Source organism: Mesocricetus auratus, unplaced genomic scaffold (genome assembly GCF_017639785.1).
Source record: "Mesocricetus auratus isolate SY011 unplaced genomic scaffold, BCM_Maur_2.0 Super-Scaffold_100020, whole genome shotgun sequence".
NCBI lineage: Eukaryota > Metazoa > Chordata > Mammalia > Rodentia > Cricetidae > Mesocricetus > Mesocricetus auratus.
The window spans coordinates 25,729,355-25,757,263 of record NW_024429201.1 but is presented as its reverse complement, the minus strand read 5'-3'; the positions used below and the strand labels follow the sequence as shown (position 1 = coordinate 25,757,263).

Genomic DNA, 27,909 nt, shown 5'->3' with positions numbered 1-27,909 from the left:
GAAAATGTAATCCTAAAATGAAACATATTTCAGCAGAGTTAATGCACCTGAGATGTGACATTTCACAACAGAGGTTGCCTTGTCCCTTCCTCCCAACTTTAACCAGAAAAATGTCAATGAAATCTCACCCTAGAGAAATAAAAGGGAATTAGTTTGATTGGAAAAAATATTCAGATTCTAAAATGCAATCATATTTAATCAAAATTATCCTGAAAACTGTTTAACAGCAACTCCATTGAAGGACTGTTTGAGAGCCACTGATAGCTAGGCACTGAGCCAAACAGTATGGACATACAGCCAACAGCATAAGCGCCAGTGTCGGGCCAACCTGGGTCTCAGTCCCCGCTTTGTCTCGAGACCTCAGCAAACACTAACTCCCCGAGCCCATTCCATTATCTGTAAACTGTGATGGCAAGCTGTGAGAATTAAAATGTACTTTGTATACAAAGAACTCAGCACAGGCCTGGCATAGAGAAGTGCTCAGATTTTGTTATTATTTGCTAATTTGGACATCATTCTGGCTGCTAGATGTAGACAGGGAAGAGAACTGGGTGACTGAGAGGTAGGTGGACACTCAGACTCCATGCTTCTCAACAGCATCCTGGGGAGGTGGGACATGGTGAAAAGAAAAATTAAGATCTTAGTGCTTCAAGAATCTTTAACACTTAGAAGAGAATTGGTCAGTGCAGTAGACACATATTTAAAGGAAAATATTATTGATGACAGAAAGTAACTCGCTCTATTTGCAAGTGTATAATTACTGAGATTAAAACATTTTACACTTTTATAACATTAAGGATCTTTGCTATGAGATAGTAAGCTCCTTGGTGGCAATGACCCCATTTTATTTCTTGATATTGAGAACCTAGAAAAATGCCTGTAAGAATAATAAATAAGATAGTCTTAACTAAATTCTTAGTGAAATAGTTGCACTTTTTTTCAGAACCTTTTGCTTAAAATGACTGTCAAATCTTGGTCATTTTAAAGAAAATGTGAAAGCAAACCCAGTATGTGTAATTTGTGTGGGTTAAGTTGGTTTACCTTCACAGCACTTATAGCTGTGTCAAGTGCTGAAACCTCATGGTCTTTGTGAATGTCCAACACCTTGTCCATTTCAGAGACTGGGCTTTTGCAGGTGTAGCAGTAAGAGTCAACCTGGACCTTTGTCTTATCTGTAACTGGCTCCGGTGCAGACTGGCCATTTTCTGTCCTCCTTTTGTGCAACTCTTTCTGTTCGGCAGACGTACTTGGTTCCTCCTCATTCATGAATTCATGTTCCTTAACATGCTTGGAGTATTCTGGTTCTTGAGATAACGCATTTTCAGGTGTGGATTCTGAAGATGGTTCTTCTGGTAAGATGCCTCGACTGACCATTTCTTGATTCAGAGAGTCAATGAACTCGTACTCATCCTGTACAGGAGTATTGTGGAACCTCTCTTTACGTGGCTCAGATGGGATGAGCTCTTCTTGTGGTATTTCTGAAGCGTAAGTGGCACCAGCTGCAAACTCTTCCTCTGGGAAAGACACTTGCACTGGGACGTTCAGGTGGACCTCTGGGCTGGCATTTCCTGCTTCATTACCCTGGCTGCTGGGTTCATCTACACTCTCTAGAACGTGGCAGGTGTCTTCGAATGGAACCGCATAGCTCATCTTCTGGGTGACTGCTCTGACCTCCTCTGTAATGGGAACTTTCTGCTCCATGGCCACTTCATCACAGGTCTCCCCGTGGCCCACAGAGGCACCTTCCCTGTCAACAGCCGTGTGTTGTTCTCCCACATTCTTCTCCCAAAAACTAGTTCCAGGCTTTCTCTCAATTCCTCTTTCTGCAACTCTCTGTCGATGTGAGACATCCTCACCAACTGGCTTTTCTTCCAGGCCGTGGCCTTGATCCTCCTGAGTTACAGATGTGCCATGCAGAATGTCATCTCTGAGTATATACTTCTCAAAATACATACCTGCTCCATCATCAGTGTCAGAGTGTCTCCTTGGAAACGATGCCTCGGAATCTACACTACCTCCTTCAGAAGCCGTCTCCCTTTCATTTTTCTCCCCAAACGCCTCTTCATACAGGTCCTTATATAAAAACGCAAGTGCGGGTGGTTCCTCTAGAAGCTCTGGGTTAACAGCCTTGGCGGTGGTAGGAAATACCTGGCTTCTTACTAGAACTCCTTCCTCCACATCAAACAAAGGCATCCCAGGTAATCTGGAGTCCACGTCTCTACCAACATCCTTCGCAACATTTCTATCATCTGGCTTCTGGATGACCAAAGACTCTTGCATCTCCGCATGAGATAGTTCGCTGTAGTCCTTTTCTAGCCCGTAAAAGCTTTCATCCAACTTTACTAAGTCATATTCTTGTCCTAGGATGCATTCATCTGAACGTTCTTGGAAAGAAGCTGCTGCTTCCGTGGTTTCCTTTGAGACTCCTTCAACAGTTAATTTCTGCTTTTCTGAGTCTAGGGAGAGGTTATAATCAATCAAAGTGTATTTTTCAAAATAATCCTCTTCAGTGGAAACCGTGGGTTGAATAAAAGTGAAGTCGCCTGTTTCTGACTCTGTGGCTATCTCCTCTTTTGTTTTATGAGTTTCCTTTGGCTCGTTTTCTGTCAGTGACGTGACTTTCCTATCAGAATCTTCTAAGTTGACATTCTGTGTTGTATGGGAAGCGACTGCCTCACTCTCATCATGCAGCGATATAGTTTTAAACGAGGTTTTCTTCTCCAAATACTGTAACTTATCTTGCATTTGTTCACTTTCTTCCTGATCCACGGAAGGGATGAAAGCGGGCGCATGGATATTCAGTATCTCACAGCCTTCGGAAATGATGCTAAAGGCACTCTTCTGATCCTCCGAAAGTCCGGCTGGCTTGCTGGTTACTGCAAATTCTTCGTCTCTCACGGAGGTGCCTTCGAGCTCCTTGGGTGATCCTCTCATAGGTGTAGTTCCCTCAGCACTGATTGCTGATGCATTAAGCATAAACTGAGTGTAGTTGCTTGATGCTGAAGAGAGTGGATCGTTTCTGTATGCGTCCTCCACAGCTTCCGAGTGATGCTTTGTAACGAGCTCTTTAGATGTCTGGATAGTGTGGACTGTAGGCCTCTCTGACAATGTTTCTGGTTTCTTCACTGTATGTTCCAGAGAAGCCCCTGAAACAAGGGTTTGTGGTTCTACGGATGACAGCCGAGTGGGTGGTGTTCTCAAATGCTCTGTTTCACCAGGAACGTGCTTAGATAGAGATCTTGACAGCACACCTTCATCCACAGCTGCCAGTGACGCATCGGTGGACAGCGCTGTCTCTATGAACCGTCTCCTCTCCTCTTCCAGTGTCGCTCTGTTCTTACTGGACTTCTCCAACTCCAGAGTCCCGCCCTGAGTCACAGGGTGGCCAACCATTGCCTCCCTGTGGGGAGGCTCCACACTGGAAGACTTGTTTTTTTCTACTAAAATTTTCCTTTCTTCCAGAGGATGCAGTTGGGTTTCTGCTGCCTTTCTCTCCCTAATTTCTGGGTATACCTCCATGAATATGCATTCTGGTTGTTCCGTAGCTGGTGGTGCCTTAACAAATGAAGGTGAGGGTGGCTGGGCTTCACCCAAAGACGTGGCTGATGCTTCAGGCACAGGTATGGCTGTGGTTGGAGAGTAGGGCCTGTGTCCCTGCTTCTTTCCTCCTGAAAAGGCCGGTGTCTCCTCTTCCTTTCCTCTCCTCCTCTCCAAAGCAAGAGTCACTCCGGGTTTTTCCATAAGTTCTTCACTTGGAGAGATGTGCTGTTCCAGCCTCTCAGCGGCTTTTGGTTCTTCCAACTCAAAAGGTCGAGCTTCCGGCATCATTTGCAACTTTCCTGCCGCCTCATTTTCCCTAAGCTCTGAGGGAGCTGTGATTTCTTGTTTCTCTGCCAGCTCCCTCTTCTCTGCCAGGGAAAATGATCTAGTTTCCCAGCTATCCTTCTCCTCGGTTGGACGTTTGACATCCTCTTCACGATGTTTCAAAGCAATGGGTTTTGGCATTTCTTTTCTTAGTCTGTCTTCACCAAGCTCAATTAAAATGCCTTTTGATTCTACTGGCAAAATCACTGGCGCCATCTTCTCTGATTCCTTCACGCATGTGAAGTGGGATGGAGCTGATTTTGGCTGTTGTGACACTTTATCTTCTATGTCAGGTGACAAGAGCAATGTTTCATTGTGATCTTCCTTAAGAGCCGAAATCCTCCACGTCGATGGAGGAGAGATTTGTGGCTTCTGGTGTCTTTGGCTCTCAGTAACATGAAGAGCAACAGTATATGGGGCTTCTTCCATAACCAGTTTCTCACCCAAGGGAGAACAAGGTTCAGTTCCAAGAGATTCATCACCAGCTGATGTAGCTGAGCTCACACCCATTCCCTCCGAATAGTCTGGAGATTCTTTCTTCCCGTGATTTTCAGTGTTGGATTCTGGCTGGCTTAAAACGTCTGTGTCTGATAAAGATGTGAGTTTTTCTTTGAGGTCTTGACTTTCGCTCACTTTAACTGGCACACCCTTGGGTTCTCCAGCCTGTTTAACTGTGTTAACCTCAGCGGGAACTGCACCTTTTGGCTCTAGGGCAGCTGCTGTTTTCTCTGCAGAGAGACTCTGCTGGGCTTCTAAGTCTTCTTTACCGCTGACCTTGTTATCTGGAGTGCTTGATCCAAACAATAAACTAGACATCCATGATTTGAAGGATGACATTCCCTTCTTCCCCTTCTCTGCAGGAAGACCTTGCTCAGCCACCAATGACTTCTCAGGTGGCTTTTGTGTTGCCTCCTGTGTCTCCGGGGGTTGAGGTATAACCTGTGCTGTGACCGCAGGGACAGATTTACTTGGGGTGGACACTTTCTGGTCAGGGGATGGCTTTCTCCTTTCACCAGCATCCTCTGCAGTCTTTGACTGGACCCATTTGAGTTCTTGAGATGGCTTCTCACCAGACACTGGCACTGTGCTTGCTTCTTGGTCTTTGCCCAGTGTAGGTTCTGCAACTTCGGCGGGGAAACGTGTTGCTCTGGCAGGAATCGGGGGAGTTTCTGCCTTTACCTTTTCCATGGATGGGCCAGGCTCTGATTTCTGGAGAGTTCTTTCAAGAGGTAGTTTGACTTCCTCCTGGGTTTCTTCTTTGCAGGGCCTGGGAAAGTCTGCATTAGCTTTCTCTGATATTGGACTTTCACTCTGTGTGAAATAATTGATCTGCTTCCCCTCTGCTCTGCCTCTCTCCACCTTTCTAGCTGGAACCATGGGCTGTGGTTCCTGAGGCAGGTTTATCTCTTCAGAAAGGGGAGTATTAGTGGAGGAGGTTTCTATCCTGCCACTGGATACGTGAAGGGTAGATTCTTGTTCTTGCCATGGTAAATGGGGTTCTTCCATATCTTGGGGTAGAACTTGCTTTCTGATTCCAGATGTGTGGTCTGTATCCAATGGAGCAGCCTCGAGTTTCCCTGGCAACAGATCATTGCTGTTAGACAACTCCAGCCACCCAGATCCTGATTTTCTATCTTCATGCTCATTGGCCAAGTTGTCTGGTTTTTGCAGCATCCAGGTGTTATCCTTTGGAGAAAAGAGAGTCTCCTTCACATTTGTTCCTGTAACATTGGCAGGCTCAGTTGCCATACATGATTTGGATTGCTCCAAATTCTCTTTCCTGTCTGAGAATTGTTGAATAGCCAGATCTGGTTTATCTGCGAAAGAGCTGTTCGTATCAGGCACCTTAACAGTTTGCCCCTCAAGTAGGGATTTTTCAAGCTCTGTTTGCCCTATAGGGAGGTCAGAAGAGGCAGTCTCTAATGGAGACGAGGCAGGTGCAAGAAACTCCCTGTTTTCTTCTTCTTTTCCTCTGCCCCTAAGCACAGTGGGGCTCTTTTCTAAGACAGAAGACCCTGGCTCCGTTACAGGAGGCTTTACTAGTTCTATACCTAAGGATCCACTTCTATCTCTACTACCAGTGAGTTCTGACCCAGCATCTGGTGCTTGTGATAACTGTTCTTCTTTCTCCTCAGGCTCTGCGGGGAGCCTTATGAGCTCTCGCTTTCCTGACAGGAAACCCCCCAGCACTGAGGAAGATGTCTCCTCTGGTTGTTTGTTCACCTCATCCCTGAGGGCCGGTAACGATGGGGCTAAATCATCTGACATAAAATCTTCAGACTCAGGAGACCTTATTATCTCCTCAGGTTTGTCACTTGGAACTGTGTGTTTGGGTGCAAGTGACATCTGTGACAGAAGAAGCTCACTGTCTTCTTTCTTTACTTCACCACCTAAGCTGATGGGAAGTTTGGGTTGAGGCTTTGACACCTCTGAGGCAGACACCAAGTTCTTTTTCTGTGATAAATTTGAGCGTTCAGAATCGAGACCTGGAGAGAGTGGAAGGCCTTGTGTGTCTTCTGCCCTGGCTCCCCCAGACACATCTGCTGGCGCTTTGGAAACTGGCAACCCAGGTTTAACATCTTCAGTTTCTACTTTTGACCAAACAGAATGCTCCAACATCGATGAGAGACTCGGAGACGAATCTAACTTTGTTTCTTTCTCTGCTCCTGGCCAAGCTGAACCTCTGGATAAAGAGCTGTCGATGACAACAGCAGCACCTTTAGTTGGTTCTTTCTCTCCCCCTATGAGTCCTGAGTGCTCAGCTGTGGATGTGATGAGTGGTGGCGAGCCTCTTCCTAATTCACTCTTCCCTACTGGCTTTAAGCCGGGGTGTCCCTCAGGGCTGATGCGAGATGAATCTGTCAGGGTTTCAGCTCTGCCTGATTCGGTTAAATTAGAATCATGCTTAGTTATTGGCACTGTGGTGGCTGAAAAGCTGGCTTTGGTTTCTTTCTGCAAGTCTTCTGACAAAGCTGAAAATGCCGGTGGTACAGGTGGGCGATGCTCAGCTTCCCTTTCTACTACGGATGAAGCTGCAGGAAGTTCCCTGGTTATCCTGGAGTCCTGCTTCACTTCCGTTTTCACCCCAGACAAAGCCTCATGTCCAGAAATAGATGTTTCCTCTGGAGGCGAATATGGTTTTGCCACTTCAGGCTCACTCTTTGACAACATTCTGTGTTCTAGTTCAGAAATCACAGTTGGAGCTAAATTGGGTTCGACATCCACCTTTGGCTCCTCTACCGAGTCAGACAAAACTGAGTATTGCATCCCAGACCCTGGAACATTTGGGGGCTGAGGCTCTGGTGTTGGATCCTGTGACGTGTGTGCTGCCGCTTCTTGAGAACCCAGCACAGTTTCTTCCCTCCTGACTTTTGGCAAAGCCATCTGTTCCTGTGCAGACTTTAGAGTTAGTGATGCTTTGGGTTCCCGTTCTGTCTTAAGGACACGGGCTGACTCAGGTGGAATTGAGGACTGAGATGTGGGCAAAACGGGCTCGGCTTCCTCCTTCACCACCGACGACGGTGCAGACGAAGAAGCAGCTGTCGCAACCGCTGCTGAACTACTCTTAACATCCCCCTTCTCCCATCCACTGGTAAAAGGTGGTGATGGTGCCACACCTTCAGCCGCGGGTTCCAGGGATGCTTGGGTCTTCCGCTGCTGGGCCAGGATGAGATATTCGGATACAGATGTTGAAATTGTTGGAGCATCTGGCATAGTTTCTGCTTGGCCTGTTTTATTTGCTGAGGGTGGCAGGCTCAGGTCTTCAGGAACAGGCATGAACTGGGGGGGCTCAGCCTTTCGTTCCTGTAATGGATCAAAATACTCGGGCACTGGCGTGAGCACTGGTGATCCTGACACTTCCTCCTCTGCTTCTGAGAAGTAGGGATATTCTGGAGTAGACCTCACAGTTAGTGATGAGTCTGCCTGGATCTCGTTTTGCTCTGTTTCTAGGATTCTGTATGGCGGGATGGAAACTTGTGATGCTGAATCTGGAGAAAAAAGCTCAGCCTCTTCCGTGTCCTCATCTGACAAAATAGTGTGCTCAGATGGTGATGTCAAGCACAGTGGAGAATCACGTCCCAGCTCTCTCGTCTCTATTTCCTGAGCTGGATAGGGTGAGAATGAGAATTCTGACACAAATGCGGAATCAGGGGAGAAGGGCCCGATGTCTCCCTCTTCCTGCTCTTGCTCTGATAGATCTGTGGGTGAGGTGGCACCTTTCAGAAGCAGAGGGGATGTGTGAACAACCTCTTCCTCCTGGGACTCTGGTGTTACAGATGGCGTTGATACTGAGCGTTCAGAAGCAGGTGTGGAGGGAAGCGGGTACTGCTGGCCCCCTGTGATCCCTTCTTCCGGGAGGACCACATGTTCAGATGTGGTGACTGAAGGCAGTAGGGCCTGGCATTCAGAAAGTATCTCAGCTACGTGTGGTGGGACAGCGTGTGCTGCAGACACCACATCTGCTGAAGATGATCCAACATCTCCCTTTTCTTCTTCTAACAGAGTCACTGATTCAGAAATGCCTTTTGGTTTGAATTGGGGCATGCCATCAATTGTTTTGGGGAGAGATTCCTGTGTTTCATTTTGTGGAGTTGAGGATTTAAATGTCAGTTTTGAATGTGAGGTGGCATGTTCACTTTCTAGATCCCCATCTTCTGAAACTGCTGCATGTCTCAGTGTGGCAGTCAGGGGTGGTGGCGGGAAGTGGCGTTCAGAACCCTTCTCAGTTAGCAATGGAGAATGAGAGGATTCAGAAGTAGCATCCAGGTCTGGGGGGTGTGGCCCAGTGTCCTCTCTCTCTTCTTCTGTAAGAATCATGGGCTCAGAAACATCTTGGGACTTTAATGGTGGCTTGTGGTCACCTGTCTTCGCCAGCAACTCTTGTGCATCATGCGCTGAAACCGAATACTCAGTAACAGATGCAGACCCTGGTGTGTGACACCTACTCTCTGAGGCCTCATCTCCAGACGGGACCAGATGGCCCGGTGTGACCGGTGACGGGGCCTGGGATGCAGATGTCTTCTCAATGGTGAATGGAGAGAGAGAGTGCTCAGATTCAGATGCCACAGCTGGTGAATAAGACTCGTGTTCGTCATCCTCCTCTGAGAAAACTGCAGGTTCAGGGCTGGATTTCACGTCAGAGAGAGAAACTGCCTCAGCTTCTTGTTTCTCTAGTTCACTGTTCAAATCCCGTGGGACCGAATACTCAGATACAAAAGCGGAATCAGTAGAAACAGACTCGTTTTCCTCTCTTTCCTCCTCAGACAAAGAGACATGTTCTGGTGGGAATGTCATCTGTGATGGAAGAACAGGCTCTTCTCTGCGCTCCACTTTAGGGGACCAAGGTGATGGGAAAGGCTCCTCAGAAACTAACAGACTTTCTGGATAATCAAGTTCTATGATCTCTTCTTCTAGACTAGAATCTTCAGGTTCGGTGGTATTGGTGATTTCCACTCCCTTCTCTAGTTCCTGTGATGCTCCAGAGTCAGGTGGCTCAGGCGCATGCTCCTCCTCTCTATGGACTACAAGCTCAGGCACATGCTCCTCCTCTCTATGGACTACAAGCTCAGGCACATGCTCCTCCACTTTGTGGACTGTGGGTTCAGGCTCATGCTCCTTCTCTTTGTGGACTATGGGTTCAGGCGCATGCTCCTTCTCTTTGTGGACTATGGGTTCAGGCGCATGCTCCTTCTCTTTGTGGACTATGGGTTCAAGCGCATGCTCCTTCTCTTTGTGGACTATGGGTTCAGGCGCATGCTCCTCCTCTCTATGTATTACAGGCTCAGGCACATGCTCCTCCTCTTTGTGGACTATGGGTTCAGGCGCATGCTCCTCCTCTCTATGTATTACAGGCTCAGGCACATGCTCCTTCTCTTTGTGGACTATGGGTTCAGGCGCATGCTCCTCCACTCTGTGGACTATGGGCTCAGGCGCATGCTCCTCCTCTCTATGAACCACAGGCTCAGGCACATGCTCCTTCTCTTTGTGGACTATGGGTTCAGGCGCATGCTCCTCCACTCTGTGGACTACGGGCTCAGGCACATGCTCCTCCTCTCTGTGGACTATGGGCTCAGGCACATGCTCCTCCTCTCTATGAACCACAGGCTCAGGCACATGCTCCTCCTCTCTATGAACCACAGGCTCAGGCACATGCTCCTCCTCTCTATGAACCACAGGCTCAGGCACATGCTCCTTCTCTTTGTGGACTATGGGTTCAGGCGCATGCTCCTCCTCTCTATGTATTACAGGCTCAGGCACATGCTCCTCCACTCTGTGGACTACAGGCTCAGGCACATGTTCCTCCTCTCTGTGGACTATGGGCTCAGGCGCATGCTCCTTCTCTTTGTGGACTATGGGTTCAGGCGCATGCTCCTCCTCTCTATGTATTACAGGCTCAGGCACATGCTCCTCCACTCTGTGGACTACAGGCTCAGGCACATGCTCCTCCTCTCTGTGGACTATGGGCTCAGGCGCATGCTCCTCCTCTCTGTGGACTACAGGCTCAGGCGCATGCTCCTCCTCTTTATGGACTACAAGCTCAGGCGCATGCTCCTCCTCTTTATGGACTACAAGCTCAGGCGCATGCTCCTCCTCTCTGTGGACTACAAGTTCAGGCGCATGCTCCTTCTCTCTATGAACCACAGGCTCAGGCTCAGGCGCATGCTCCTCCTCTCTATAGACTACAGGTTCAGGCGCATGCTCCTCTCTATGGACTATGGGCTCAGGCGCATGCTCCTCCTCTCTATAGACTACAGGTTCAGGCGCATGCTCCTCCTCTCCATGGACTACAGGCTCAAGTGAGGTTAGGTGTTCAAAGGCTGATTCTGTCTTTTCTGCTGAAGTCGGTTCTAGCTCTTCCTTGTCTGGCTCAAACCTTTCTAGGATGGATGGTGGCAGTCTTGGTGGTCCTGTCTTCAAAGACTCCTCTGCCTCCCATGACAAGGAATGGTTGACAGATACCATGCCCTCCTGTTCTATATCAGCAGCTGAGCCTGAGAACACTGAAGCATCATTCCCTGAATTTTCCATTCCTTGTGAGTCTGGTTCAAATTCTTCCTTTGCTTTTTCGAGGAATGTAGTTGCTGGTGTGCTGGGTGGCTCTATTCTTTGGGTCTTCAATTCATCAGCTGGGTGCTGTGACGTTGTGTGTGAAGGTCTTGGGTATTCTTGATCGGTTGTGTCATTTCTGGAATATGAGGACAATGTGTGCTCGGTTGCAGCCGTGGCATTTAAGGGGGACTCGACATACATTTTCTTTTGCTCTTCATGACTAAATAGTGAGGTCATGGACTTTGACCCTTTGGAAAGGGCACCTCTCCAGGGCGGAGCAAGCTCTCTTGCCGTATTATCTTCTGGGCTTTGGGCTGCTAATTTACTTCTTTGGGAAACTATGTTAGAACCACTGTTGCTCAAATCCGGCTCTAGACTAATGGATGCATCTTTCCCTTTCCTGTAATGTATTTCCTTAATTACATAACCTTTTGGCAATGTCCCATAAAATTGTAGAGGAATTAATTCTTCTTTAACTGAATTGAACATCTTAATTTTGTATTGTACTGTTCCTATGTAGACTGGCCTCAACACTAGTGGCTTGTGCTCTTTGTATATTGCCCCAGTGATGGGAGGTGTATTGGATGTTGTCTTCTTTCTTCTTGCTTTATCATAAATGCCAATAGGTGACTTCTCGTTCTCAGTATTGAGCATTTGGCTTTCTGACATTAAAGGACCATCTTCCTTGTTTGCCAGAACATCTTGCGATTCCAGGGAAGTTCGTTTTTTGCTGCCTTTCCGACGCAATGATGGAGAACCACGCTTGGACTTATGAGTTCTTTTCCGTGGCTTTTTAACTTCATCCACAATAAAGGAAACATTCCCTGGAGGAGAATTCAAAGCTGACCCTTCCAAGCTACATATACCAGAAGTTTGGCTTTCTTCTGAAGCCCAAGGAGTGGATGATCTACTTGAATTGGTCTCCCAGTTTATTCCACTGTCTTCCCGTTGGACTGTCACCATGGAAAAGGAGGGGTCAGAGATGATACACTGTTGCTTGGTCTTGCCCTCTTCATCCTCATCTGATAACCTATAGTGAATGATATCAATAATTATGTTACAATAGTAAAACACTATATTAATTATTAGAATAAGTAAATGTAAAGATATAGAAGTCAATATGCCATCTACCTCAAATATAAGGCTCAATATAAAATAAAGTTAAAAAATTAAAGTCAGGATAGCCAATGCAGTCACATATCTAGGACACTCAACAGCCTTTAAATTAAAAGTAAGGCAAAGGTCATTTTTGTGTCTTCCCTCTCCTGGGTTGTCCTCCTGGTCCTCCCACATTCCCCAGTCACTAAGACTTCCTTGACTCAACAGGACCCTCACTGTGACTCTCGCCTCAGTGCTCTTTGTTCCCACAGTTGCCACCAATCCCTGCTTTGGACCACCCACTCCATCTGCTTCCTAAAGGACCAGAGGTCTCATGCTTGCCTCTTTTATTTGCCCATTCTCAGCCCCTCCTATTTTCCTTCCAGACTAGCTTTATTAAGCTTTCATTATCACACTACTCATTAAAATAAATCTCAATAAACTCTTTTTACTCACAAAATAGGAAGATCAGACTCCTTGGCTCCCCAGTCCCTATCTGACTTTATTTCCTAGTACCTGTTGCTGCCTCCTCTTACACGAGTAACTTCTATTATAACTACAATCATGAATCACGGAATGGTGTTTGGTTAACTGTGGACCACTTAAATAACCATGGTCCAAGGAGATGAGAATGGGTCTGGGGACTTCCTTTTGCTAGCGTCACTGTAGTCATCATGACATCATAGCTCAACAAATTATTTACATGTTTGTGATGACACTGGAAAGAAACCCTAATACAGTTCCAATTGTATTAAAGCATAACGCAATCACATAAAGTATAAAATGCTTGATAATGAATAAGCTATCTTACTAGTTTACACTACACACTGTTAATTTTAAAATTTATTTCTAAAAATAACAACAAAAACAAAAAAATGGCATTTGTCTAGCACATGAAAGACTGTAGGCTTGATTCCCAGAACCATAAAGAAAGGTTTATGTAAGACTGTATGCCATGGCATGATATGCCAGCAGTTGCTTGTCCCATATTTGCTGTGCCTCCTAGTTGTGTCTGAAGACTACAGTCAATGTTGTCCTCTACCACCTAGTACCAGTACATGCTATGATGCTTAGGGAACTATTAAATCACCGCCCAATGCATTTCTTGGAGCATGTTCTTGTAGTTAATGCATCTAATTCACTATCTAGTAAAGATTTCATGGGAACTCAGTTATAAGAAGCAAAGTCAAATGCCAGCCTACAGCGCTTCACTTTCATCATCTGTAGAATAAGGATAATAATAGAATGCATTATGGAGTTGTAAGGATTAGTTGATACATAAACAGAATGCTAAGAAAGCATGCCTGGTGTGTAGCTGGTGCTCAATAAATACTATTTGAGGTTAAGTTTTCCAGAAATTAAATAAACTTAGACCCAGTTGTTTTCAGTGGTACAGATATTTGGAAGGACTGAGTGCTTAGCCTATTCCTATGTATCCTCCTGGACAACTGGCTCAGACTGCCCCTGCAGCTGCCATCATGCCCAGCATCAGGCTCTGTGGCACTTTTCTCTGGATTTTCCTTCTTCCTCTCCTTTACTTTTGCTGTTTCTCACTTTGGACTGCTCCTCCCCCCCCCCGCTACCCTACCTCTTATGCATGTCTACATTCTATCTACCTAGCAAGGCTTATGCTTAAGACTTCTGCTGTGACTACTCCTGACTGATTTAAGTGGCTATGTTGGAATCTCCAGGAGTCTCCTTTCCTAGGAATGTAGCTATCATTTGAGATAATTCCAAAATGCTGATTGCTCTGTTTTGCTCTTATACAACAAAAGAAACAAAAGTATACAACCATTAAGTGTAAATGTTAAACATTTCTCTAAAGAAAGACATATCAAATTTAGGCCCCTTATTAACTTTTAAAAGATCATATCTCTGCCCCTGTGACTGGCTCTAGACCCCGGAGTACTGCTGAAACACCTGTAGGGAGCCTTGGGAACACACTAACACCACCCACACCTCTGCAGAGTCTGGTTTTACTCTTTAGGCCAGCATCTGGGCATTGATATACTTTTGCTTGAAAGCTCTGGGCAACTTCAGTATGCTCAGAATTGTGAAGCACTTGCCTGAACAAACCCACCACTGAAACTTACAAGTCTTTCTTGCTCTGACCCCGTCCTGATGTGCTGGACTTTGTTGAGGAACAGAGGACTGGAAGTGCCTACAGGTATGCCCACCCACCTGTGCTAAACTTCAGTATCCCCGGATGTCATGGCAAAGGGCATGGCTATGCTTAGCTCTTACCTCCTCAGTGACTAACACAGTGGGACGTTAGGGACATTAGCCTCTTCCCTTGCTCTAGTCTGCTATAAATAACAGAAAGTTCTGCAGATTCCTTTGGAGGAAAAGCCTGGGAAGAAGTTGTTTTTCCTTTTTCCTGGCAACTCTGCTGTCCTTTACTTGTTTTGGTTCTAAACCACTAAACTTGATTAGGAATTAATTTTGGTCCTAGACTGATTATTTTTTAAACTCTTTTACATATGCAATTGAGGTTATTCCTCAAAACGCTCAACTCATGCTGTTCTTTCTCTAACTTGTCACTCAACAGAAACAGGATGGAATTAGGAATGAAGGTTATGCCACAAATTTGGAAGTCAGTGTTGGGAATGCCTGTGAATGTAGTAGCATTATAAAAGCAATTAGAAATTCAATTTAGAGTTCATTATTGATTGTAAATTCAGTGTACTCAAGCAGAGACAGTTTCATTACTAGCTAGAATGAGTTTAGGAGTGCTGAACAGAGCACCCAAAAGGTAGTAATAAGAAAACAGAGCCCTGCTGAGAAAGATCCACCAAACCAATCACTGGTGTGCTCATTTACTAATTATCTCTACCCTTAATAAACTTTTATTAAGTTTAGATAGTAAGAAATATAAAATGTCTCCCCATCCAATTATAGAGGTCAAACCCAGGCCTCTAGAGGTGCATTCTGGGCAAGGAAGCTACCTCAGACCTGCATCTCCAGCCTGGGACCATACTCAAGAAATTCAAATCTACTACAGTGTAATAAATACTATTAAGGGATTAAGGAATGTTCAGTGAAGACAAGAGGGGAGATTTCTCAAAACAAAGATGCTTTTGTCCAGAGCCAGTTTACAGAAGACATGGGAGCTTGGGAATGGATGAGAAATTGAGGTGTTATGAATAGGGTAGAACTTATTCCAGGAAAGGGCCACAGCATGTGGAGACTGCATATGTGAATAAGCAGCCTGGCTCACTGAGAGACCACGTTGAATTACCAGCAATGTCTTAGTCACTATTCTAATGCTGTAAAAAGACACCATGACTAAGACAACTCTTATGAGAGAAAACATTTAATTGGGGCTGGCTTACAGGTTCAAAGGTTTAGTTCATTATCATCATGGTGGGAAGCATGGTGTCTGCAGGCTGGCACTCAGACAGACATGATGCTGCAGAAGTAGTTGAGAGTTCCTCATCCATACCCACAGGCAGCAGGATGAATGAGATACGACACACTTCCTTCAGCAAGGCCACACCTACTAATCTTTTCAAATAGTGCCATTCCCTAATGATCTAGCCTTCAAATCTGTGAGTCTATAGGGGCCTTATTCAAACCACCACAAGAAGCAACCAAGAATGTAATTTTCCATCTAAAGAAACTGTGTTAACAGCAGAGAAAATGTCTCCAGAGAGTTCAGGGAAGTTCCTAGGGTTGTTTCTCATTGTGCAGCACACGTGTTTGCATTCAGATATTATCTGCTTTGCACAATTAAAGGTATTGGCTCTGAATATCATCTCTTCTGTTCCTCTCCACTGCATTCTTACAAAGCAACGTTCTGATCATTTCTTAGCCTCCCACTTAGACTTAGGTAATAGTGTGAGGTGAACACCCCTTCAGAGTTGGGCAAGAGAGAGATTCAACAGGTGTGCGTCAAGTCAAGAACACAATAAACCAATATCAGAGGCGAAACCTGAAGGCTCCTTCTGAGGACTGCCTTATCTATCTAAGGAGGTTTTTTATTGCCTTTGCTGAGACTGTTCTCTAAACAATATGAATCAATGTCAATTTCATTAAAACAGTTTTATGTGACTACAGACATAATCATCTTATATCTTTTATCTTGCTCATGTGAATTACAGTGACCAATACACAGAAACCAACCTTGATATCCTGAATTGCAAAAAAAAAAAAAATGCTGGATTTGGTTTTACTACATGTTGAGGAATTTTTCTTTTTTTTTCATGAATGACACTGAACTGAAATATCCTTGCTTATAATGTGTTTTTTCAAATTTCATATCAAGATCAGGTTGCTTCATAAAACCAATTGGAACTTATTCCTTCATGTATTATTCTCTGGAGGAATTTGTTGCATTATTTCTTATTCAACTATTTGGTAAAATTTCTTGCAGTCTTTCAGATCTGAGTTTTTATTTTTCATGGTAAGGTATTTATTAAATTATTTATTTGTTTTGGTTTTTGGAAATGGAGTCCCTGGGTATAACTCAGACTCAATTCCAACTTGTTATGCTCCTGTCTCAGCCTCCCAAGTTCTGGGATTAAAGGCGTGCACCACCACTGCTTGGCTTGTTGATATTTTCTATCTTATGACTGCCTTCTCTTTTTTACTTTCTTCAATTATCCTTAGATTTAATTGGCAATATTTTTCTAACTTCTTAAGATAAATTCTTATATCATTAATTTCTGAACCTTCTTATTTTCTGACATGTAAAGTCAACGTTGTACGCAACTTTATAGCTTCGGTTATTTCATGAGGCAGTTTTTATGCAGCATTTATTATTATAAAATATTTTAAAATATTCTTTGTCATTTATTTGGTCCATATGTTTCATATAAATCTGTTTCTCAATTTCAAAATGTATGAGGATTTCTTTTTCATCTTTTCATTAGTACTTTGTAGTTTGATTGCATTATGGTTGTATGATTAATTTTGTATTATGGTATACTTTTAACTCTGTTGAAACTTTATTTCTGTATGGTCATATTGGAATGTCTTTGTGCTCATAAAAGAGCTAATGTATTACAGATTTTCAGCAATGTGTTTCATATGTCAACAAAACTAGTCTGATTGGCTGTGCTTCCAAGTTGTTTTTGTCCTTAGTGATATTTTTATCTGCTTATTCTAACACTAGAGAGAGATGTCAATGTCCTCTACTAAAATTGCATGAACTTTTTCAAGCTCTGTAATTTTATTAGCTTTTGGTTTATGTGTTCTAAAACTGTACTGATAGATAAAAATGAGTTTAGAACACTCATATCATCCTAGAAATTTAAGTTTAATATTAATAAAATGCCCCTTTTGTGTGTGTGTGGTGAATTTTTTCCTAATCTATCAAAATATTGATACTAATAAGCCTTGCTTTGATTATTAATAAGTCTATATCAGATATACTTTGTCTCCATGATTATCTTGTAGCATTTAAATTTTTTTAGTTATCCTAAATCCTTGTTGTAGTGGTTTGAATGAGAATGGCCTCATAAGCTCATGTGTTTGAATACTTGGTCCCCAGATGGTAGAACTATTTGGGAAGGATTAAGAGGTGTGACCTTGTTGGAGGAGATGTGTCAATGGGGCTTGGCTTTGAGGTTTCAAAAACCCATGTCATCCTCAGTGTGTTCTCTCGGCCTGGTGCTTGTGTTTTAAGATGTGGGCTCTCAGCTACTGCTCCAGCACCATGCCTGCCTGTCTGCTGCCATGCTCCCTGACAAGATGGAACTATGAACCCCAAATAAACTCTTCTATAAGTTGCCTTGGTCATGGTGTCTTATCACAGCAACAGAAAAATAACTAAGGCATTGTGTTTTATATATGTCTCTTACAAGAAATATATGAATATTTTAAAAACCCATTCTGATAACTCACATAGAACACTGATTCATTTAAACATATTTGTAGCTACAATTAATCTTACTGTTTACTATTTGTATGACCTATGACCCTTTATCTCCCCTTTCTTGATTTATTTTGCACTGAATATTTTTATTGTTAAGTTTCCCTCTCTATTAGTCTGTAAGTTTTATTCTATTTTACTATTCTTATAGTGCTGACCCTAGAAATTTCAACATGCCCCTTGACTAATTAATGTCTAGCATAAATTGGTACTTTCACTTTTTCTTAAACAATGGAAATACCATGAATCACTTTAATTTCAACTTACAGGCCACTATAATTATATAGTTTAAGTCTATAGGTATTTTTAAGTTTCACAAGGCATAATTACATTTGCTTTTTAGAACTGTCAATATTTACTTAGCTTTACCTACACCCTGAGCATCATACTTCCTTTGTGTCCAGTACTCCCTGGAATCATTTCTGTCCTCCCCAAAGAGGGCCTCTTGCTAGTTCCTCTGTTGTAAATTTCCTGATGACAAACTCTTAACACAATTCATAAATTTTCATGAAAGGTCTTTTACACCCTTCTTCTTAAAGAAATTTTCTAGATTAAGTGCTTTAAATCGTCATTTCAATATCTTCTGTCTTCCATTGTTTCTGTGGATAAACTAGCTGTCAGTTTGTTAACTAATTCTCTAAGCAATGTGAACTTTTCCCCCAACCAACCTTCTTTGGAAAATTTGATACTGTCTTTCATTTCCAGAAGTTATTTTCAAATGTCTAGCTATATGTCTCAGACTTAGTATGAGATCTCAGATATGTACAATAATGTCTTTCATCATTGCTGACATATTCTTAGCTCCACTTCTTTTCAAATACTGCTTTTGCTGTATTATCTCTCATCTCTATTAATACTCCACATTTTCATAAATTATGTCCTCACTGTTCTCATTATATCCTATTTGTGCTTTGTTTGGCTGCTTTCTCACCAACTATGCTAATTCTGTATTTGATCATGTCTGAACTGCTTACTAAATCATCAAACATATTATTGTGTGCTGTGATACTTTTCAGCTCTAGAATTTCCGTTTCTTTGTTTCTAGTTCTCTGACAAAATCCTGCCCTGTCGTTTATTTCTGTTCACTCAACTCCATAAATAACTTAAGCTTTGCATAAGCACCATTGTACTACAGAAAGCCCTCCCTTCCTATAGCAGTCTAGCTGTGGCCTGAATAAATATTGCTCTTTGTAGAATGACAGCGTAGAGGTCTGAGCATACTCTACTGCTCCGTGTCCAAGCTTTCCCCAATGAACTAATTCATCTTTCTCTATGTGGCCACTCCCCATAGGGAAAAGGTATGTTGGTCTCTAAATGGTGTTTTATGTTGCTGTGATATTTTTTTCACTTTTTATTATTTTACAATTTTATAGATGTATATAATTAATTATAGCCATTTTCACCTCTATTACCTGCTCTTACCTCTCCCACGGGCACCCTTCTTCTCGGTGAGCCCCCTCCTACTTTCCCGTCTTTTCATATGTGGGCTTACTTACCCCAGCATGAAGCAAGGGCAGTGCATCTGTGGATACACCACCGGAGAAAGTGACATCTCTCCCCCAACTAGCATTAATTGCTAATAGTTTTTTTGGAAGGGTGGGTTCTAATGGGCCCTCCCTTCATCCATGATGTAATATTGATGGGTCAGTCTTGTGCAAGTCTTGTGGAGATAAACCACAGCTTCACTGAGTTCATGCGTTCAAGGCCCTGTCATGCCCAGAAGATCCCTTTCATGTTATCTGTCTTTCCATCCTCAGCTCTTACTCTTTCTGAGCCCTCTTTCACAATGTAGTTTGAACTTTATGGGGGTGTTATAGCTGTCCCACCTGTGGCAGAGTACCCCCACCTGTCACTTATTCTAGGCACTTTGCCTAGTTTTGGGTTTTTGCGTTAACCACCACCTGCTACAGGAAGAAGCCTCTCTGATGCAGTCTGGTCACAGCATTAATCTATGGGCACACATGTGAGTGTTTAGAAGGCAGCATAACTACATGACTGTTTAGCAGCACAATGGCGATAGGCCCTATGATTCCCCCAAAGCAAAGACTCTTGACCAGGCTTACAGAAACAGATCTGATCCATGGGCAAATCTCAAATCCTATTGGAAAGCAGTTGGTTACCTCCATAACAGTCACCCCACCATTGCACTGGAGAGCGCATCGTTCTTGGTAAGTCATTATTGTGGCTCACAGGGTACATGACTAAGTTAAAACTGTCAGTGACTTTTATCCATTAGTAGCCTGCATAGCGATTTCTGGGACCATGCAGCCTGTTGTTATGGAAGAAACTTGCAGCTAGCACCAGCTTGATTTCTCTTATTACCTGGAACCAAAGTGTGTGATATGTTTAGTAATGGGAGTCTGACTATCAATCTAGTGGTCAACCAAGAGAAGTGGCAATAGCCTATATTGTTTGGTGGGGCTTCCGGGGCCTCTTATACTCAACAGCTCATAGGGAAATATCCCACACCTGATGCTGGGATTTTGTTTAATAGCCCAAGGCTTTGGGGAGGAGCTTTATTCAACTTGGAGGGTATGTCCATTCAACACGCCCCTCTTTTTGGATTGTATTTTTAACATAATTCTTTCTTGATTCTTTGGGAATTCCACATCATGAACCCCAACCCCACTCATTTCCCAGTTCCTCCGTATCTGCCCTTCACCCTTGTAGCACCCCCATGTCGCATTTTTAGTAAACTTGTGAAATAGTGGGTTTCTATGTGGTTTCTTCATATATCCTGGGTTTGGCTTCTTCTCCTTCTCCTTCTCCTTCTCCTCCTCCTTCTCCTCCTTCTCCTTCTCCTCCTTCTCCTCCTCCTTCTCCTTCTCCTTCTCCTTCTCCTCCTTCTCCTTCTCCTCCTTCTCCTTCTCCTCCTTCTCCTTCTCCTTCTCCTTCTCCTCCTTCTCCTCCTCCTCCTCCTCCTCCTCCTCCTCCTCCTCCTCCTCCTCCTCCTTCTCCTCCTCCTCCTCCTCCTCCTCCTTCTCCTTCTTCTTCTTCTTCTTCTTCTTCTTCTTCTTCTTCTTCTTCTTCTTCTTCTTCTTCTTCTTCTTCCTCCTCCTCCTCCTCTTCCTCCCTGTCCTCCCATCTCCCCGTTTTGACCTTTCTAGCCTCAGTACTCCTCCTCAACTATCATGACTCACCTGTTCCACTATCAGTGACCCCTCCTGTGGACAGCTCTTCTGTCATTCTGGATTTTATGCTGGTAATAGTCCTGAATCTCACTGTTATAATGCCATTTTGTTTTTGTAAGCAATATTAACTTAAACCAGATGATTTCACTAAAGGTGTGAAAAATATAATATCTGACATTCTAAAATGATCAAGTTTGGAATATAAAGATCACATCAAAATTTTCCATCTTTTCTGCTCAGGTTTTTGTGGCTTTTCCTGGGTATACCTTCTGTCTGTTTCTTCTCCTTCCACTTTAGCTGAAACAGAACTAGTACCTTATTTAAAATGAAGTTATTAATGATCATGAGGACTGGGGAGATGGCTGAGTGGGTAACAGGAGCATGGGGACCTCAGTTCAGATCCCCAGAACCCAAACAAAATCTGGGTGTGGTCATGTACATCTGTGCAGTATCAGGGAGACAGGAAGATGATGGGGCCTGCTGGCCAGTCCACCTATTCACAAGACACTCTGTCTTAAAAGAATAAGGCAGGCAGTGATTTGAAGGACAGCCATCATCCTGTTCTGGCCTCCACATGTATATACACGGGTGCATGCCCCAGCACACACATGTGTATACACACATGTAACACCAAAACCAGAAAAGAATTGTGAATGTAAAGAGTCCAGGACCAGAGAGATGGCTCAGAGGTCAAGAGCACTGGATGTTCTTCCAGAGGACCCAGGTTCGATTCTAAGCACCCACACAGCAGCTCACAGCTCACAGTTCCAGAGTATCTGACATTCTCTTCTGGCTTCTGTGAGCATTATGCATGAGCAGGCAAAACACTCATACACATAAAAAATAATATTTGTAACATAGGAAACAAAGGAGGGGGAATACTTATATCCAAATAGAAAGTCTTAAAAGGAGAAGTGTATCAAAGTACAGCTGCCAAAATAATGATCTTTACTTTGTGGTCACTATCTTTGTTTAGAATTGTTACTCTCCACTCATTGCTTAAAGCACCATACAGTAAACAAATGGAAAAGGTCCTCGAATGACTTTGTTTCTATTGGCATCTAAACTTATCTTCTAGGAATGTGCAGTTCCTTTCTCTGATAAGCAGTAAGGTTCAATTAAAGTTCTCTGTAGGAATATAATTATGAACAATACATTGTATTTTCATGACTATTTCACATGCAAACCATGTACTAACAGGAAATGTATTAAGTAAAAGAATGCAGTGGGCTATCTTTTCCCAACTAAAACTTTAAAATACATCAAATATCTATTTTAATAACATAACAATTGGAAAGTCACATGTGATCTTTATGCTACAAACTTTGAAAATTGTATTTTGAAGCATAACATTATTTTGAAGCAAGCTTGCAACCTTCTAATAAAATGTTTAATATTTTGTGCCCCTCATTTAAAAAATCAAAAATTCTTAAGACAATCGGTGATTCTGTAGTTTTCATTTCATTAAGAATTTGACAACCTGCCAGGTGTGATGGAACACTTCTTTAATCCCGACACTAACTAGGGAGGTAGAGACAGGAGGATTTCTGTGAGTTTGAGGCCATCCTGATCTACATAGTGAGTTCCAGGATAGCCAGGCTTTGAAGAGAGACCCTGACTCAAAACAACAGCAACAAAAAAGAATTTAACATCCATGTCCTCAGTAGAAAAAATAATGTTACTTAAACAAAAGAAATATAAAATTGTTAAGTTTAAAACCAGTTTGTTAGTCACTGAGGAGATAGGAAAAAGTATGAAAAAGTGAACACAAAAACAGACACAAGAAAAATTATGAATAAATGAGTGAAGAAATAATGCCATAAGAAAAAGCTTTTAAAAAGAGAAAAAGAAAAAGAAAAAGCTCTTATAGATATCCCAAAGGCTAATCAGGTTCATTGTGGGTGGAAAGAGTACATATCCTGTTTTCATGATGACCAGATAGTTCTGAGACCTGGGAACCAGGGCCTTCTGCCATTGGAAACCCAGTTCATGCCTTCATGAACTGTGATGCAACCACACGGGGGTCTTGCCCTCCAGTTCCCTGTGTTGCTGTTGGTTTCTTTCCCTCCAGGTCCCGCCGTCCTTCAACCCCAAATAAACACACAGACGCTATATTAATTATAAAACTGTTGGTCGCTGGCTTGGACTTCTTATTGGCTGACTCTCTCTAAATTATTAATCCATATCTGTTAATCTGTGTATTGCCACGAGGCTGTGGGTAACCCATAATCTGGCATGTTACTCCTTTGGCAGCATCACATTCTCTGTTGGCCTCTCTCTCTCTCTCTCTCTCTCTCTCTCTCTCTCTCTCTCTCTCTCTCTCTCTCTCTCTCTCTCTCTCTCTCTCTGCCTACCTTTCCCAGAATTCTCCTCATCTCCTAGTCCCGCTATCTCCCTGCCTCTATTGGCCACAGTGTTTAATTCACCAACCAATAAGAGAAACATATATACAGAAGGACATCCCCCATCACCCCTGTTTACATCATTCTCTTCTCTTGCAAATGGTTCATCTCTGTACAGATTACCAGTTCTTTCTTTAGAGGCCAGCTCCTATAGCAACCTCTCCATGGAACTGACAGAGTCTGCAAGCCAATGCAGTGTCCTTCCTCTCAGCTCCTAGAATCTGGATGTTGTTGTCTCAGATGTCATTTGTCATCCTACATTCAAGTTCTGTTTACACATCCCCAAGCTCCTCTCTAGCACTCTAAACTAGTTCTGAGTGGGGACCATGTGTGTGTGTGTGTGTGTGTGTGTGTGTGTGTGTGTGTGTGTGCTACAGTATACATGTAGAAGTCAGAGGACAACTTGAAAGAGTAGGTTCTCTCCTTCCACCATGTGGGTTCTTGCAATCTAACTCAGGTCATGTTGCCATGTTTGGTAGCAAGTGCCTTTTATATTGAGTAATCTGGCTGACCCCTAGAGATATTTCTTCAATATTATTCTTTTCTAAATCTTCCAAATCATTCAACTTTATTTTCAGAGGTTCTTGGGCTCACATGTCACCAGCTTAAGTAAAATTTAATTGTGTTGTATACAAAAGTTCAGGAGCAACATCTAATGACATATTAGAAACAGAACTTATGGTGAAGGGATGGTTCAGAGGCTAAGATGCAAACTGCTCTTGCAAAGGACCTGAGTTTGATGCTTCAACACTCACATCAGCAGGCTTAGAACCACTATAACGCCAACTCCAGGGGGACCTGACACCCCCTTCTGGCCTCTTTGGGCCCTGCACTTACATGCACAAACATGCACACAAAAAAGTAGACATTAGAAATAAATCTTTAAAACAAATACAACTTAAAATAATATGTGTTATTGAAGGGAAATCTGCTAAGTAAAATAGTTAGCTTGCCTTGAGCACCAGTATTTTCTGTAGGGAAAATGGAGAGTTCTGGTAATTCCATTAGGTTTAGTTCAGTGGCTTAGACATGCCTTTCTCTTCATTGCTGGTGTCCATTCATTGGTGTTTACCCCTGTACAGTGTCTGCTACAAGTGTAACTGTAAGACTTCTGCGATCCACAGTGGCTTCCAGCTGACTTCTGAAAGGTGGAGAGCCATTCATTCAACAAATCTTTATTAAATCAGATTATGTGCTGATGCTATTTTGAGCATGGCTTTATAGCAAGATCACATTGTTCAGTGAAATTTTTCTAAAAGTTCTTAAGAGTTCACTTAGAATTAAGCAATGTTGACTGAGCTACAGATTTTAGAAGAAATATAATTTTGTCATGCCTCCATCTTCTGAAACTTAGGGCATATTTGAATGAAGCTACTAGAGGCAGCTCCATAGTAAAGCAAGCTGGGCATTTGCCTAAGCCTTCATTGGTACAAGAATGTCACTAGACACAACATTCTCCTAGCTGAGCTTGAGAACACTGTTTCATGCTCCATCTGTACAATAGTATAGGAATAAAATGTGTGATGTAAAGATTTACATCTTCTTAGAGATTTTAAAGGAGCATTTTATCTGTAAAATATCTTAAAATACATGATATCAAGTTACTTAAAATAATCAGTCGGGACACTGATTTCTTATTCCAAATGTTTCTTTTCGTGTACAAATATGTTTGTTAGCATGGCTACCCTGGTCTAACTTCCTTTTCTCACTCTTCCCCAGTTTGCTGTACTGCTCATGCTATGGCTTAGACAAGAAAAGGCTTGTGGTTCTCTGTGTCTGGATGCTTACATCTGTCTAGCTCTAAAACTTGCTTTTAGAAAGTACATTGCTGTCCTAGATACCCAAGCCATACTCTCTGATATCAGCTTTGTCAGTTAACAAAGGTGGCAAATTTACCTTTATCTCCATACCTTTGATTTGCCTATCCATTGTTGGAGAACTTAGAGAAGGAGAGAGGGTCTCATGTTGTAATTCTCCTTGCCAAGTCCCAATGCAATGACAGCAGCTGGTAAAACCTGAAGGATGCTCCTTGATAGCAAGCACGGTTGTGATACCTAATCCAGATGCTTGTGAGTATGCACCACACACTGATATGATAAGCTGCCAGACCAAGAAATACCCACCAGTCAGAAATCAGCAATACCCAATCTTCTGCAGGCTTCACCCAGACACCCACACGGCCTCATCATGCACACGCTTTAAACGTTTCAGAACTGTGGTGCCTGTCATAATACTTCAGAGGCAACACAGATCAGTTTGAAAGGTGTGTTACCTGTGATCAATGATGAATAATGTATATGCTGAAAAAAATAGCTATTAAGTTGGAAAGACTTGACTTGGAAACCTGAATTTAATAGTGGAGGAGAATTAGATTTGGTATTCTTTTTTAAATGTTTTTTGAGACAGGGTTTCTCTGTGTAAACAGTCCTGGCTGTCCCAGAACTCACTTTGTAGACCAGGCTGTCCTCGAGCTTACATCCACTTGCCTCTTCCTTCCAAGTGCTGGGATCAAAGGCATGCACCATCACTGCCTGGAAAACTTGGTATTTTTAAAGGAAACAACTTAGGTCATTTTATCCTCAGAACTATATGACCATGTGATAACATCAGTAGAAATCTGAAATTTGGTTCTCTGGGCGCTCACCACTTGTTACACTTGTGAACTACTTAATGGTTTTCTAAATACTTTTACATATATAATTTCCTTTATCTATAAATTCACTGTCCTGGCTAGTTTTGTGACAACCTGACACAAGTTAAAGTCAAATGAGAGGAGGGAAACTCAATTGAGAAATGCCTCTATAAGGTTAGGATGTAGGGAAGCAAGCCTATAAGACATTTTCTTAACCAGTGATGGGAACATTCCTGGGCTTGTAGTCCTGGCTTCTATAAGAAAGAAGGTTGAGAAAAAGCAGAACTCCTCCATGATCTCTGTCTGCATCAGCACCTTCCTCCAGGTTCCCTCCCTATTTGAGTTCCTGCCTTGACTGCCTTAGTGGTGAACTGTGATATGAAAGTGTAGGCAAAACAAACCCTTTCTTCTCCAAATTATTTTTGTCATGGTATTTCATCACAGCAGTAGAAAGTCTAAGACATTCACCATTCAGTTTCTTGAACAAAACTTAACACCTAATACATTTCAGACTTAGTCCATGAAAATACAGCAGGAAATGAACAGCCACTCTCCTGTTGCTTAATTTTGAAAAGATAAGTGCAAAGAAGAAAATTAAAGGTGTGAAAGGGATGGGAGACAATGGCTATGAGTTAGAGCACCATAACATATATGTGATCAAGGAAGCCATCTCGACGAAAGAGATATCTGAACAGAGCCATGAAAGCAGAGGGATTAAAACATGGAGAACACAGCAAAGACAACCAAGGTGCAGAAACGGCACTGGACTCACCATGGGTGAGAAAGGGCAGGGTTGGGAGTGAGCTGGAGCAGAAAAGAATGTCTAAGATGAGGCCAGAGCTATAGACAGGAACCAACCCACCAGGGCCTGTAGGAGGCTTGAGTTTTACTATGTGTGAGAAGCAAGCGGCTGAACCACCAGCCTTGCCATCTTCTAGTGAGTCAGAGATAGACAGCTACTCAGGCTAGGATATCTGGGGGCTCAGTCACCATTAAACATCTTACCCCACCCCTGAGCATCCATGCTCCTGACCCTCTATACTCCTTATGCACATGTACAAACATATAACTTTAATTGCACAGGGAAACAAACACATTCTTGTTATAAATATGTAATTTAGCATCTAGAAAGACTTTTCTTAATTGCCACTACTTTAACCTCTGTCCTGTACCACAGATAACTCAATTAATAAATGACATTTTTACAAAATTAAAAAAAGCAAATGTAAGAACTGAGCCTGGGAAAAATAAATCATAGAAATTTTCCTTTTGAGTTCTAATAAAAGAGAACTTCCAATGTGCTAAATCATGGCAACAAAAAGAGGAGTCACATAGTTCCTTCCTTCCTGGAATGTGGAGACTAACATGGAGTCATGACTGCAAACCCACCCTTGCAATACAGCGTGACATCAAGTGCAACCGAAAGAGGGCAATCTCCACTGAGATAAAAAACCTTTTATCTTGGGAGGAAGCTCACTGAGACAAGATGTTCATAAGGGGCGGGGATCAGCCGAGTAAAACCAACATTCCATCCTAGAGGGACTCTCCTTAAGCTCAGGAGTTGAACAACTCAAAGGCTTCAGGAAGTACCTGAAACTGACCAAATTCACTAGGGTCTTCCTTCCCGAGGATATATGAACAGTAAGGACTGCTGAGAGACACTCTTCTGGTAAGTTAAGATGTCTAGAAGAAACAGAGATCAGTCAAGCTACCTGGAAAAGACAGGTCCACCTGTTGAATTCCCTGCAATGTGCACCAGCTTTTGTGAGCTGTCACCCATGCTGGTGTAGGTTTTTGGTGATGTAGATGTCTTTGAATCATTTCTGTTCCTGTAAGAAACCATTTAACCCACGTCCTGGA

General features: G+C 43.0%; 1 protein-coding gene across 1 annotated transcript in view; it reads right to left on the bottom strand.

The window, feature by feature from the left end:
* The window catches only part of Cmya5 (cardiomyopathy associated 5), a 96,544-nt gene that overhangs the window by 45,658 nt on the left and 22,977 nt on the right, over positions 1-27,909 (bottom strand). The window contains exon 2 of the mRNA XM_040728986.1: positions 1,042-11,944. Coding sequence (XP_040584920.1) covers positions 1,042-11,944 — 10,903 coding nt within the window. The remainder of the gene's footprint in view (positions 1-1,041; positions 11,945-27,909) is intronic.